Genomic DNA, 15,330 nt, shown 5'->3' on the forward strand with positions numbered 1-15,330 from the left:
CTCAATCGTTTATTGTCATCGACTATCTTTTGATTTGTTGATGCAGGCTCAGAGGCTCCCAAAGAATCAAGAAAGAACTCAGTGTTGGGGATGATCCCATCTTTGTCCATGCAAATCAGTAATTTTTGTACAAGCTTCTTCATATCAGTTTTAGTGTAGACTTTATGTAAAAGTTTATAAGTTGAGGAGTCTTGTAAAACTGCTTCACTAAAGTCAGTAAAGAAGGCATTTCCCTTGACACAAAATATTTTGAATTCAATTTCTTTTCCAGTATAAGATTGTACAAACATATTGCAGAAACCACAACACGTTTTAGCACACATTACTTTGAGAAAACTCCAACATTAAAGTTGAGTATAAACTCATACATGAAAATTTAAATCAAATCCTCTAAATGATAGAAATTCCTCAACATCTATATAATGGTACTTATGGTGGCATGAAACTTCTTAATTTACAACTGACATTTGATTTTCTAGTTCATTATCATTTTCAAAACTGCTACTATTCTTTTCTTCATTATTTCAAGATAACTTCTTCACTACTGTATTTCCTTTTTAGACTGCTCTTTTATGTGCATTACTTCGGCCGATAGTCCACAGAAAACAATCTCTATCTTCATAAGTATGGGTGAGGTTTGTATACACAGTACACACTATCCTCTCCAAACCGCACTTGTGGCCCACAAGTTATGGGGTTACACTGAGTATATTGTTGTATTAGTATGTTGTTGTATTATCATTTTCAAAACGCACAGATCTTTGAACTAAATTTAGATATCATATGAAATAAATCAATCTATAATATGCATATTTCTAATAGTAAAGAAACGTAAATAGCTTGATCAAGATATACTCATTAGGCAATTCTACAATACTAAAAAAACACAATGTAATTCCACATGTGGGCTCTTAGAAGAGTAAGACGTGTATAGATCTTACCTTTACCCCACCCAGTTGGACCCAAAGTGTCGTTAATCTAATTTATTTTTTAACATTTCAATACACCTAGGGAAAAAATAATTTAACAGAAATGACCTCTTCATGAATGTTGTCAATTGTATATGCTAATTTTGTTAAAAATTAGCATTTCCTCTCCTTTGTAATAAAAATGAACCAATGCATTAATTAGAAGCAGAACATTTGATAAACAATGACAGTTGAATGCACATATTTAATACTATACATAACTTAATAGAATGAACTACAATAGCATTAAACTATTTAACATATTACAGAATTAGTGAATTAATTAAATTAAAATCTCCAGATTAATTCAATCTATCTATTAGATTTTATTAGTCAAAATACTGGTTAAAGGAAGGAGAGAAAGACTTGTATGTGCTTCAGTGAAAATAACATCTCATAGCATGAGCTGTTGATAAAACATTTGAAGTTCAATATGTAACATGCTTCAAATATAAATTAACTCTCTATATCTTAACCACGGTAAAAAATATCACAGAGTTTAAAGAGAACATTTAATGTAATGTAAAGAAAAACTGACAGGACAAAAACGCATGACGTAAATTACAGTTATCATACTATAAAACTGAGGAGCAATTCAGACCTTAATCCACTTAAAGTACCATAAACTATACCATCTACTAGAGCTTGTTGAAACATAGCCTTCTTCGTCTAGCATAAAATCTCCAACTTTTTCAAGGCCATTCCCATTGAACATATTCCACTAACTTCTCTCTTCTATAACACAATTACCAAGCAATTAATATTATCATGACTCAAGTTAAAAATAAAACTAAGATGATTCAATCTTCATATCATTACAAACTCTCTAAAGCATTTCAGTTGGATTCAATCTTCATATCATTACAAACTCTCTAAAGCATTTCAGTTGGGTTTTAAGGAACTAATACTTGAGTAGTTACATTTTTTGAAGTAAACATGGAGATTCCACTTGAGATTTTAGGAGATCACAAGACTGCACAATTGAAGAGATGCTAAAAAGAAGAATTTGAATCTTCTTACAAAATCTGAATTAAAAATCTTTTAGCATTCAAGATAGCACTATTGCATTAAAGTCGCTGAAAGATAGAGTCACAATAAAAAGTTAATAATAACTAAATCACTTTGTTTTCAACAACATTTTTCAGTTCTCTGATGATCTATGATTAGGAGATATAACATAATACTTATAAATAGATTTATTTTATGTTTGTTGCTCTCATACGATCAAACATTGAGTAGTATTTCAACACTCAATCAACCTCAATCAGAGAGTTTATTTCCTTTGCTTTGTAGTGACATAAATAGGACACTCATATTTAACAAAATGTTTTACTTTTCTATCGAATACATATCGTTTATTCAACAAAAATGATAAATTCATCTACAGATATATTACACCTTTCTAATTGAGCATTAAGATTTTGTAAAAAGATGCAAGTAAATGATCAATTTCAAACACTTAAATGTCAACATGTATGAATATTTTTTCATGAACGAAATACAAGAGATTAACAAGTATTTGAAAAATTTGGATACAAACTGAACAATTTGGTAGAACTTAAACTCTCTGAGAAAAAATCAACTAACCTCATTAGTCTTGGTATCATGACATATGAAGAAACTTTAATCGTGGCCATTTGGAGCATCTCGTTAATACCACGACTATAATGTAGCAACAAGAATTAACGGCACCATCTTCAATGACCTGATGGTACTAAGAGACCTGATAGCTTTGAAAATTACTGAAGAATAGCCTTTTAACATTTTTCGCTCCAGTTTAAGTTTCAAAACGCTAAAAAAAAATACTTTCAAGCATGCATGGGTGAATCAGACTAAATCTTTATCTATGTATGCAGAAAATAAATACACCAAAAAAATTATACCTACAAATAAAAAAAGTGTAATAAATGAAGAAGAGTGCAGAAATTACCTCGTATAATCGAAACAGAGTGCCCCTTTTCTGTACCTTGAGCAATTTCCACCATTGGTATCTTGTGAAATCAAAATTTTGCAACGATTACATTCCAACTATATAAATCAATCGATATTTAGTAATGTCATGCATTGAGAAATTAAAATTCATAAACGATAAATAGTTAAAAGATGTAGATGGGTAGATCCAAAAGATTATAATTACGAAATAAGAATCCACAACAAAATACTCCATAGAATGAAAAAAAGTTAGGCAATCAGCACAATTAATTGGTACCAGCAGAAAATCATGGATTTAATAAGTAGTTCAAAATTTTCCCTTGATGGCTTTTATGAGCTGATTCATAAGAAAACGAAAATGATTCCTCCGATTAATATCCATCCACACATGACGATTTTCAAGGTCGAGGCTCGTTTGATGTTCGTCTCTATAGTGAAGAAATCGAAAAGAAATCCACTATAAATAACAAATGCATGGTTGAGAAAATGAACCAAACACAAAGCTATTCATCTCCCTAATTATCTATAGCAAAGAAATTGAAAATTCACAAATGAAATCCAAGAAAAATATCACAACTGAATAACATATAAATAAATAAATAAATAAATAAATAAGAATTAAATGCCGAATAGAGAGAAAAAGGAAGAAGAAGAGGACTAAGAAAGAAAAATAAAAAATTCTTAATTTACAAACAGGAGACAGAGTTTAGGTAGAGGTGAGTTTTACCATAAATTAACAGGTGGATTGTAGAAAGGTTAAAAACTTTGCCCTTAGTGATACTTTTATTAATGAAAAATACCCTTGGTTGTACCACCAAAAGCTTCACTTATATGTATGAAAAGTGATAATCAAGAGTTTGGAGGGTAACTGTGTCTTTTCATGGCTTTATCCCAACAATAAATTAAGTTGGAATTGTTATACCACCAAATGTATGGAATAACCTATCCCGGTACTATTTATTAGTACACGGATAAGTTATTCTAAATTAGGCAACCAAACAAAGCACTAAAATTTTTATTCCGGACTATTATTTTATTTCAAGACTATTTGTATTAGTACCTCACACCAAACTACTCGTAAATGTACAACATTAGATTGTTAAATGCAAGTTATAATAATTTTTTTTATATTGTTTGTAACTTATAGCAATTTTTTTTTTAAAATAGAACTTTTGTTTTTATAAAAAAATTAAATAAGAAAATAACAGATTTTTATATAACAAAATTAAATAAATCTTCCTTTAAAATAGATTACAGTTAATAACACATATCAATCACACCCTAAAATCTCTCTTGTACCATTTTTTTCTTTTAAAAATGCTTCTTCTTCTACCATTTTTTTTCTTTTTAAAATGCTTCTTATTCTTCAATGTTTTTTATTTTTTTTTTCATTCCGTACATGCAACATATCAACAAGCATGTATTGTTTCCAATCAAAATCTCTTATAAAATTTTGCTATTTTAATCAATACTGTAGTCCTTCGAATTGATATGAAAAAGCAATTTGTGTATTTTACGTAAACTTCAAGTTCCTCAAATTTTCGTTCGATTTGGGGTGCTTCATCCCTTCTCCAATGAAGAATACTAGAAAGAAGAAAGTTGGGATTGATGGTATACTAAACAATCAAAGTGAGTTGGTTTTGGATATAATTTTTCATGCGAACATCCATCACTGTTGAAGAAACCTATTTTGAACATGCAAAATGATAGTTTGTTGAAGAAATCTGCTATTCCTCAAAAAAGAGGAATAACAAGAGGAAAAATATTTTAGTTTAGCAAGTTGCAAATTTCGATTTTGATGATGAAATTCCTTCACACAAGCCTAAATCTCTATTTTCTTTATAGATTGAAAATTTCTTCCTATTAATACACTCTCTTTTTTATTTAATTTTACTTTTACTTTCATTTCTCAATTGATTTCTTTGATTTTGATTTATGAAAATAATATAAAATCTTATATTTAGTGTATGAAAATAATAAAAAATCTACTAATGAGGAATGATATAACAAATTATATTGAAATCGATTTATATATGCTTTTCATTAGCTGAATGACATTTCTTATCGGGATCTCAATTTATGTAATTCATAATATAAAAATAATAAAAAATATTGTGATTTTTATGTAAATTTATTTGAATACTAGGTTTATATCCATTACATACACAAATTTTTTATGTGTATTACATTTCATTTAGTTTTCCAACTAAATTTAAACCATGCTTTATTGTATATGATTGATTTTTTAAAATTTTGATATATGAAATTAGTATGTAAAATGATATACAAGAACAATGTATACTTATTAGTGTTTTCAGATCAGCTTAAAAATTATCTATATATTTAGTCATTATTATTTATTTTATCCATTTTGATGAAAAACAGAAGAAAAGAGTTTTGATTATTGAGTTTGAAGAAATTAAAGACGTGTAAATCATGTATCTCAATATTAGGAAAGATAAGAAACTGAAAAATTCAAACATATTCTATAAATGAGAAGAAAATAGAAGAAATATATTGTTGACAACAAGTTGAATGGTCAAGTTATTAATAGAAAACTACAATATAAATGATAAGAACAAATAAAAATTTCATTACTTCAAATAGGACATCAGAGAAAAAATTTGAAACATATCACATCATTGTGAAAACTAGTGGAAAAAAGTATTTAGTTCAATTGAATGAACACTACAATCTTTCTTTCATACAGAAAAAAAAAATTTATCTAAAAAAATATGACGGTACATCTGAATTTATACTGAAGAAGTAAGAAGGAATATTGTGGTAAAAAGATGAAATTTATGATTATCTTCAATAATGGAAGAAGAATTGAAGAAATAACGTGAATCAATGTAGAAAATATTTTTATCAAAATTTTGACTCCCTAATTTAACAATAGATTTTATAACTTTACTGATAAAGTTAAAAAGAAAAGTATAAATAAAGATAATTATTGAAACTAAAATTTATTCCTACTATAATTATCAAAAGAGTTAATGAAGAGAGATAGAATATTAAAGAGAAAAAAATAGGAGGTAATTTTGCTAATAAATATGTAACAAATGATTTTTTTTCAAAAAAAAACTATTTTCTTAAAAATTGCTATAACTTGCAATAAACAATCTAATAACTATATAACAGATAATTTTCACTAATAAATTACACATCTTCTTGTTAAATTAAAGAAAAAGGACACGGGCTATTTGGTCGGGCAAACAAAGAAATATCATTCAAAATAGGCAAAATTTCATATAGAGCCAACTTATACCCCTCTTAACTAGTTTCTTAGACTAAATTTTAGTAATACATTTCATAGATTTTAGCTAGTGGTCAAATGTACTATTTAGGACTCCAATATACAAATATTAACTAACAAATTTTGATACTATTTCATTTATGTTTAGAGATAAAAAAGAAAATGAGAGTAATTCACTTCCTTTATTCTCTTCAACATATTTTTTTCAAATCCTTTATTTGGTCTTTTTCTTTATAGACTGTTATAGCTTACCTTTTAATCTTTGAAATACAAAAATAGAATTCAAACTAAAATTCCTCTGATTTTTTCGTATGACTTTAAAATTTAAAACATAATTTTAATGTATTAATACATTCAATGTATTTATCCACGAAAATTAGCTATAGATAGAAATATAAAAGTAGAATTGGTACAAAAGAAAATTAGCTTTGAATTTAATATTCAAATATAAATAAAAACGTACAATGCATATCTTCAAGATAAATACGAATTGATACAAATTCAAAAGTACAAAGTAGATATAAATTCAGATTATATGTATAAATATGCAATTCAAATGTATAAATGTGTACAAATTCAAAATATATGTGAAAGAAATATGATAACATAAATACAAAAATTGATAGAAATATACGAACAAATTCATTTTATAACTAGATAAAATTTATACAAAATACTTTTGACTTATATAACACATGATAGTTGTATACCTATATGTAATGTATAAAATATGAACCAACAAATTTTATTCAATCAAAAACTAATTGTACAACTTATATGCATATTTTATATATGTATATACCAACACATGACAACTATACAATTGTATGTGATGATTATTTTTATATATATATATACACTAAAAATTGACATGGTATACATACTTGCGTGTAACTAGCAAAATGATAAAATGTGTAGATATATGTCTATCTATTGTATATACATTCATACAAATATACGTTTGGAGTATATACAAAATATCTTCGAGTTATTCACAATGTCGTTGTTTTCCACTTTGAAGTGAGAATCCCTGAAAATTTTCTCTCTCTTTAATTTACACAATACCAATAACAAATTATACAAACTGAGATATATCTAATGTTAATTGGAAGAACAAATATAGTTTATACAAAAGAATTTAAAGAAATATACAATTTAGTTATATACAAACACGTGATAGTTGTATACCTATATGTAATATATAAAATATGAACCAATATATTTTATACAAACAAAAAACTAATTATACAAATTATTTATATATATATATATATATATATATATATATATATATATATATATATATATATATATATATACACACACACATAATAATAATAATAATATTAATAGTAATAATAATAACAATAATTGCAACTAAATATTATATAGAATTTGTATAGAAATTATATGATTTTTGTATGAAATATGTGTTGACACCCAATTTTGCCCTCCCGACGCTCCTTTTTGGGTTGCTATTTTATTTAATTATTAATATTTTTTACACATTATTCTTATATTTAATACATTTTTGACGTGTCACATTCATAATTTAGAAAAATGCACAAATTATTTTATTATCTTTTAGTACCATTTTAATAATTTTTAAACTCAAATATGACATTTTATTATATTTATTATACTTTGCATATCCACGTTTTTACAAATACATTATCTAGTTTTACATTATTTAGCATTATTTATTTTGTTATTATTTATTATTTGTTATTACTATTATTTATTAATTATTATTTATTATTAATAATAATTTATTATTTATTATTATTATTATTTATTATTAATAATAATTTATTATTATTATTTATTATATTTATTATTTAATATTTATTATCTACTATTATTATTTATTATTATTGGCTATTATTATTATTATCATTATTATCTGCTCTTATTTAAATAACAACCCAATTAAAAATCTTTGCCTAAATTTATTTACATTTTAACCTGATTTTATCTAATTTCCTCACAATTTTAGCCCTCTTATTACAATTATAGCTAAATTGGACTCAATTTAAAATGTATTTCAATCTTGATCAAATCCTCAACCCTCCAGATCTCAACCGTTGATCAAATCTGATCCGACGGCTGAGATAAAAAGACCAATCCTTTTCTTTTTAAAACGAAAGTAGAAACCCTAACCCTAATTTTTTTCATTTCATCTGTCTCCCCATAGCTCTCTCTCTCCCTTCTCTCTCTTCCCTTCACTCTCTCTCTCGCTCAAAAGATGGCAGCCACGGCTACCGGCCACCCATTAATGGCGCCGCCTCTCCCTCTCTTCCCCTGTCTTTTTTTTCGATGAACCAACACCATCACCGATGAAAACAGGCGCGTCACCGCCTCCCTCAGTCCACGCACCGCCACCTCCTTCACCATCAAAAGCCGACCAACGACAAGCAGTCGTCGTTCCAGCAAACCCGCGAGAAGCCACCGTGGCTCCGCCCCCTTTGCTCCGTCCCAGCGACCAATGCCATCGATGAAAAATGTCGCGCCACCAGCAGCCGTCATCCTCTCCACTTCTCTACTGCCATGCAATCACTAACAACCACAAGAACGCCGCACCACCACCCCAACAACCATTCTTATTGCTCACGCCGCCACTATAACGTCCTAGACTCCGATTGAAGCTCGATATAAAGGCATTTACAAGTACTTGATGGATTTACCGATGTAAATCCGTCGCAAGTTTGTTTCGTTTTAAGTTTTACATGAATCTACCCCTATTTTTCTCATTTTTTAAAATTATTTTTCGTGTCTTCTTTGCTCATAGATTCAAATTGATTACGTCTGCCTCTGAACTTTGGTTCAATTTCTTTGAATTTCTGATTGTTTACCCATCTAGAGCGGAATATATGAAAACGCCCAAATTCTGCATATATTTGATTTTCACCCCAAATATGGATGCCGATGCATGCCTATTTTTGAGATGGATTGAGAATTCTTAAATGTATGATTAAATTACTGTCTAATTGAGATGTTTAGGGTTGACCCTAATTGATTTGAGTAGCATGTTTAAGGGAAAAAAAATTGCTTGCGATCGATATTTCCTTCTGTTTTTTTATCAAGTGTAGCCTTATATTTAGGGCAAAATGAGATAATTGATTGAGCAAATTCTTCTTTACAGAAAATGTATGTGTGTGATTACCGTAGTAATTTTGACTTTCATTTTTCTTAATTTTTTTTTGTGGTTATTTTTTCTGCCTCTACACCCTTAATTATGGAAGGATCTGTGTGATTATTTTAGGACTGATTTACATTCCAACTATAGCATGTTTGTGTCTGATTTATTACATCCGCAAATTACTGTGTAAGCCTTATGCTTAACTTGAAAAAATCCGATGTTATGGAAGTAATATCTTTTAATTTCTTTTTCTTTTATGGTAAATATATGACTGGTGCTTCCGATCGATTTGCTTAATGGATGTTTTCCTTTTTACTTGCTTTGACTGAACTGTGATTTTATATTTATGAAAAACTTTATTGACTGATTTCAATCTAATATTCTTGTTCTCCTTGATTAATTGGGATTGATTTTTTTTTTTTTAAATATTACTTTTCCTTTTTCAGGTTGGCTAATTGGACCTTAACTTACGAACATCTTACTATATAAACCCCCTCCCTTTTCATTTACAGAAAGCTCCAATTACAATTACAATCACTACTACTCTCTTAAACAAGATATCAGTTACTTTTAACATAAAGCAATTAAATACTCTTTAAGGTTTCTTTGTTTTTTCCTTCGAGGCTTACGAAAAACATCTTGAGTATTTCGCTGTGCTTGGATTTCTTTTTATTCGTATTAACTCGTTTACTGCCACTCACTGGTAAGTCCCTCATCAATATATTTACATATTAGAAAGCATGTCTATAGGATTAGTTTGAAGTAATTACTGGCTGCTTACTTCTTGTGCTGTGTTCGATTGTTTCAATATGCCTGTCCATGTATGTATTCGTCCCAAGCTTGCACTGCTTTCTATTATGTCCGACAGGTGTAATTAGAAAGCGCGGGGGGACTTGGGCGTTATTTTTCTTAGGAAAAATTACATAAACTAGCAACTTTAAGATAATAATTACAACTAATAATAATAGTTTCTCAAAATTACAATTATTAGCAAAAGTAGCAATATTTAACCTTTTTAATTAATGGCGCGTGAGTTGCACTCTATTATTTTTCACTTTACCCTTTTCACGGCTCTTTACCTTCTTTTTACCTGCACTCTATTATTTTTCACTTTACCCTTTTCACGGCTCTTTACCTTCTTTTTACCTATTTTGACGCCACAACAAAGATTTCAATTCCCATGTATTAAGGTAAGTGATTTACTGTTAATGCATGTTTCAATTTTCTTTTAACTTCTTTTTCTTGTTCATTATATTTTTCCATATATTTCTGTGTGTTTAATTTGGGGATTTTTTGGGGGTTTAATTTTCATGTTTTGATTTTTTTGGGTTTATCGATATAATGGCAAAACATGCAAATTGTTCTATGAGTTTTGATGAAATACCATCTTTTAGCCTAGGTTTAACCCAAGACGAAAACAATAACTTGATTTCTTGTAATACCCAGGCAAAGGGAAGTTTTAACTTAAAAGAGTTGAGATTGAAGAAGCGAAACGATTCCCAAAAGTCCGTTGAAACAATGAAACGGAAAGCAGTGACGGATTCTTTGTCCCCCAAATCGAAAAAAAAAACTAGAAAGCCAAATGGAAAATCTCATTCGACCAAAAATTCAAGTTCGGTTTCATCTGGTTATGAATCATCATATGAGGAAGAGAGATGAGGAGGTATTGTTTCATTTGCAAAATTTTGTAGTTTATGTACAATATGTTAGTATATGTATTTAATATGTATAATTGATAAGTTTTGTGCTTATTTTAGCTTTGTCTAAAGTTTTGTTACTTCAAGTTTTAGAGTTGTATTTATTCTGTATTAGATATTTAAGATATGTATATTTGTATTTAAGTCTTGTGTAACATATTATATTTGATAATGTTAAGATCTGTATGTGTCATTAGATAATATGTATTTTTGTATTTTAGTTTTGTGTAACAAGTTGTATTTGATAATTTGTAAGATTTGTATTTGTATATGATTTATATAAATACATATGTGGTCTTTTTAGACATATAATTGTAGTTTTGTGTTTTATAGGTTTTGCGCGATAAAATATACATGGCAGGAGTATTGCCTAGATTCTTCGATGTTTTAATTATATTGTAAATACATTTATTATATTCATATATGTTAATGTACGAAAAACAGTAGCTGAATGATTTGCATTATTGTCAAGGTTAACTGGTTATAATATCTGTTGTAGGTTGTTTTTAAGAACATTAAGCCGACACGAAAGGAGATTTCAACCTTTCAGATACCAAAGGTTTTCCATAGAGGTGGAAGTCATAAAGAAGATTATGTTGATTCTGATGATGATTTTTAGAATCCACCACTTCAATGGAAGCTTTCAATCAACAAAAAAAACATAAGGGCAATTTGTCGTATTCACCTGCCAAGAAAAAGTTGAAGAATCAATCAAAAGGTGCAGATCAGCATACAACAAAAAGGAATACCCCAAGTCGTGTTGTGAATATGTCTTCTGTGAAGACACCAACTTTCAAGTTGGTTCAATCAGAAGAAACAGTACCTTCAAACAGGAAAGACATTCCGATTTAGTCGCCTGATATGTCTTTTTTCAAACGTTTAGACGAAGGTGATCTTGTTTCTAAGAAAGTGTTTGAAAAGTTTCGTGATGAGGTAATTTACTCATAAGACTTTGACTTTAGTATATTTTTTCCTTTCATATCTAATTGTAATTCTTTGAAATCAGGTTTGAATCAACAAGGTGTGATTAAATAATGAATTCAATAAGTGAGTTTAAGGTACAAAATTTTTAGTTTTAAAAGAATAATGGTTTTATACATATACAACATATGTAGTTATGTGTGAATAAATACATATTTAATATGTATTTAGGTTTGATTAAATACATATTTAGTATGTATTTATGTTTGAATAAATATATATTTAGTATGTATTTACGTTTGAATAAATATATATATTTATATATATTTTTCAGATCTATATCTATATTATCACATATACATATGCAGAGTCATTTCCTACTTGTTGGTTTTTATTTTTTAATGTTACGTATTTATATTTTTTCAACGACAAGAAACAAAAAAAAGACAAAGATTGTTTTTCAGATCTATATCTATATTATCACATATACATATGCAGAGTCATTTCCTACTTGTTGGTTTTTATTTTTTAATGTTACGTATTTATATCTTTTCAACGACAAGAAACAAGAAAAAGACAAAGATTTTGACAAGGATCAAATGGAGGATGGTAATAAGAATACATCACCACATCAATCAACTCCAACAAATGTGGAAGGTTTTAATAAGAATCCTGAAGGCATATTGGTAAGTAAATTTGTATTTTTTTTTATGTGTTGAATATACTTATATGTTAAATAAATATAAAACATATTTATTATGTTGTTGAATAAATATATATGTACTCATATTTATAAAGGTAGTACCAAACTAATCAAATGATATATTAATTTTGATCGTCATACGTATCTAATATTTTTTGAATTGAATAAACAAGTTAAAGATTATGAATTTGTCAAGCCACAATTGGATGAATCTAATAACGATTCTTCACTTTATGAATCTACACCAATTTTACATCATGATTTTGATATGAATCCTGAAGTCACGTTGGTAAGTAAAATGTTTTCATTCATATGTATATTATTTTGTAATACTATTAAAATTTCGAGTTACATATATGAAGTATACATGTGATCATTGTTTATGTTTAGGAACAGGTTATTGAAGACATCACAGAAAAACAAAGCACCGATTTTACTGAGTTGTACAATGACGATAATGATGTTGTTTTGATAATTTGTTAATTACTACTTTCTCGTGTATATTAATATACTTGAATATTAATATTTTTCAATGTTTTATTGTTTATTTTATTAAAGGACAAAATTGATAGTTATGTGCATGAAGCAAGAGATGTCTGTGAGTCAATGGTATGATGAATCTATATATGTTGTATTTTAATTCATGACAAATATTGATGTTTTTTAATATGTTACAACATGTTGAACAAAACAAAAAAAAATGTTGATGAAAGTGTTGGTGAAGCACAATTTTTAGATTCACAATTCACATTTTCAGATGAGGTGCTTAGAAGTATCAATCTTGATTTCATACAACAAAATTTGAGAGTATGCTTCATTCGTGCATAATTTGTGTTTACTTTCTTGTTGTTGTATAAAATTTACAAGATTTGTGTATATTTTAAACAGAACACAGAAACAGCTGCAGGAATAATTGAAAATACATCAACAGCTGATGTTGAGCAATCAAAATTGGATGAAAAAGTTAATTCAGAAGTGCACATTCATGAAGCAGCATCTGGAGAAGGGAAGGGTGAACTAGATTTACGTGATTCTCAAGTAACACTTCCTGATGAGTTGCTACCCAGCCTTAACGCCTATGTTAATCTGAAAAGAAGCACAATTGTGCATCCATCTGCAAATAAAGAACAAACGCCTATGAATGTTTCAAGAGTCGGGAGACCATCTAAATTCAAGGAGTCACCATTCACTACAAAATTTGGCTCAGCAGAAGGTTTGTACTATAACCTTTTATTTGGTTGCATTTATCAATATTCTTTATTTTTATACATTAATTTCTTTTTCTTTTCATTGAATTATAAAGGGAGCACAGAAGTGCAGACCAAAAAATTCAACTTGAAGTATCCATTTGCATCTCATCCAATCTATGATATTGAAGACACTAAGATCACCAATAATTTCTTGACGTGACTTTCAGTGGACCTTCTCAAATATCATGCGAAGAAGTATTTACTTTACAACTTAATTATATAATCCATTTACATGTTATGTTTATTATTAAGTATTATGCTTTATAAATTAACAGAAGCACAGAGAGGAACATTATAAGGAAAACAAGTCGAGGATGTCAGTTATGAATTTTGGCATTCTATCAGTAGATGACAAGAATTGATTCTACATTATGGGTACTCCTGGACAGTCATGGTCAGATGAGGTGAGTTACATCTTTATATTATAATTACGTATAACGATTTATCTATTATATGTATTTTATTGTATACATATGTAGTATCATATGTTCAGACACATGCATTTGAGTACATAAATAATTAGTGGAAGATATCTAAAGTTTGATTTTGATTAGTTGCTTTTACAAAGCTTTCATTTTTTGATGCAGCAAATTGATGTTTGCCTTTACTATTTGAGAAAGAAATCCAAGTATGAACCCAATAGCTCATATAGCTATAGCACAGTTGACTGCAATTTTATGAACATTGTAAGTAATGTGTTAGCTATGTATTCAATTGATGATCCAACGCTTGATGCTGGTGGAAAAGAATACCATTTGAATGAGTACATAAGTGGATTTCGCATGCATGCTACTATGCCATGGCATATGGTTGATCATATATTCATTCCTACCAACGTAAAGTCCAAACATCATTGGGTTCTGGCTGTTCTGTCTTTTAACCAGAGATGCGTATACGTATATGATTCTATGTCATCTGTTGGTCATGATTCTACTGTGCTTATTGAAGTTCAAAAATTAGCTGAGGTTATACCTTTATGCCTTTTGGCATGCAAATTCTATGAGAAGAAGGGTATTGATATTTACAGTCATCCAAATTACAAGTTAAATGAAAAAATGATCTATTTGATGTCTACATTGTGGAAGATTTGCCTCAACAACCAAGTGACAGCTTGTAAGTTTTATATTCATATTAATGGTTATATATATTATATATATTTCATGTTATATATATATATACTTATGAATTATACTATATGCAGGGATTGTGGTTTATATATGATTACTTATGCCAAGTGCTTTACACTTGGTGGAGGTGTCCTGAAAGTCGACTTTGATTCAGATCTTCATCACACGAGGTACGCTGGAATGTTATGGCATTATGATAAAAGTAAAGAAGAAGAAAAAGCACAGAGTGATGATGAAGCACCAAGTAGGTCTCGTAGGAAAATTCCGATAACAGAAATTACTGAAGTAACTGATATATAACTTTTGTTTTGACATGGTTGTATTTGACAACAATTAA

General features: G+C 28.4%; 1 protein-coding gene across 5 annotated transcripts; it reads left to right on the forward strand.

Moving 5' to 3' along the window:
- The first annotated feature begins 8,682 nt into the window (after positions 1–8,682).
- Positions 8,683–15,200, forward strand: LOC107870652. Of its 5 annotated transcripts, XM_047413001.1 has the most exons (9): positions 8,683–8,813; positions 10,742–10,958; positions 11,492–11,925; positions 12,477–12,599; positions 13,505–13,829; positions 13,920–14,061; positions 14,142–14,270; positions 14,454–14,979; positions 15,068–15,200. In XM_047413001.1, the coding sequence occupies exons 3-6, from the start codon at positions 11,854–11,856 to the stop codon at positions 14,024–14,026; spliced, it is 627 nt and encodes a 208-aa protein (XP_047268957.1). In that variant the 5' UTR covers positions 8,683–8,813; positions 10,742–10,958; positions 11,492–11,853; the 3' UTR covers positions 14,027–14,061; positions 14,142–14,270; positions 14,454–14,979; positions 15,068–15,200. The 5 variants fall into 5 exon arrangements, with proteins under 5 accessions (XP_047268957.1, XP_047268960.1, XP_016572731.2 ...); XM_047413004.1 differs by lacking the exons at positions 8,683–8,813; positions 13,920–14,061 and having other exon boundaries at positions 9,046–10,958; XM_016717245.2 differs by lacking the exons at positions 8,683–8,813; positions 10,742–10,958; positions 11,492–11,925 and adding an exon at positions 13,175–13,423 and having other exon boundaries at positions 12,339–12,599.
- The last annotated feature ends 130 nt before the right edge of the window (positions 15,201–15,330 follow it).

Source organism: Capsicum annuum, chromosome 5 (assembly GCF_002878395.1).
Source record: "Capsicum annuum cultivar UCD-10X-F1 chromosome 5, UCD10Xv1.1, whole genome shotgun sequence".
NCBI lineage: Eukaryota > Viridiplantae > Streptophyta > Magnoliopsida > Solanales > Solanaceae > Capsicum > Capsicum annuum.

What these genes read in the sequence shown, in the direction of transcription:
- LOC107870652 (XM_047413001.1), top strand. Translation starts at nt 11,854, where the DNA reads ATGTCTTTTTTCAAACGTTTAGACGAAGGTGATCTTGTTTCTAAGAAA. An exon ending in AGAATCCTGAAGGCATATTG is followed by an intron (nt 12,600 to 13,504) that starts GTAAGTAAATTT and finishes TATTTTAAACAG; the next exon opens with AACACAGAAACAGCTGCAGG. An exon ending in AAAATTTGGCTCAGCAGAAG is followed by an intron (nt 13,830 to 13,919) that starts GTTTGTACTATA and finishes TGAATTATAAAG; the next exon opens with GGAGCACAGAAGTGCAGACC.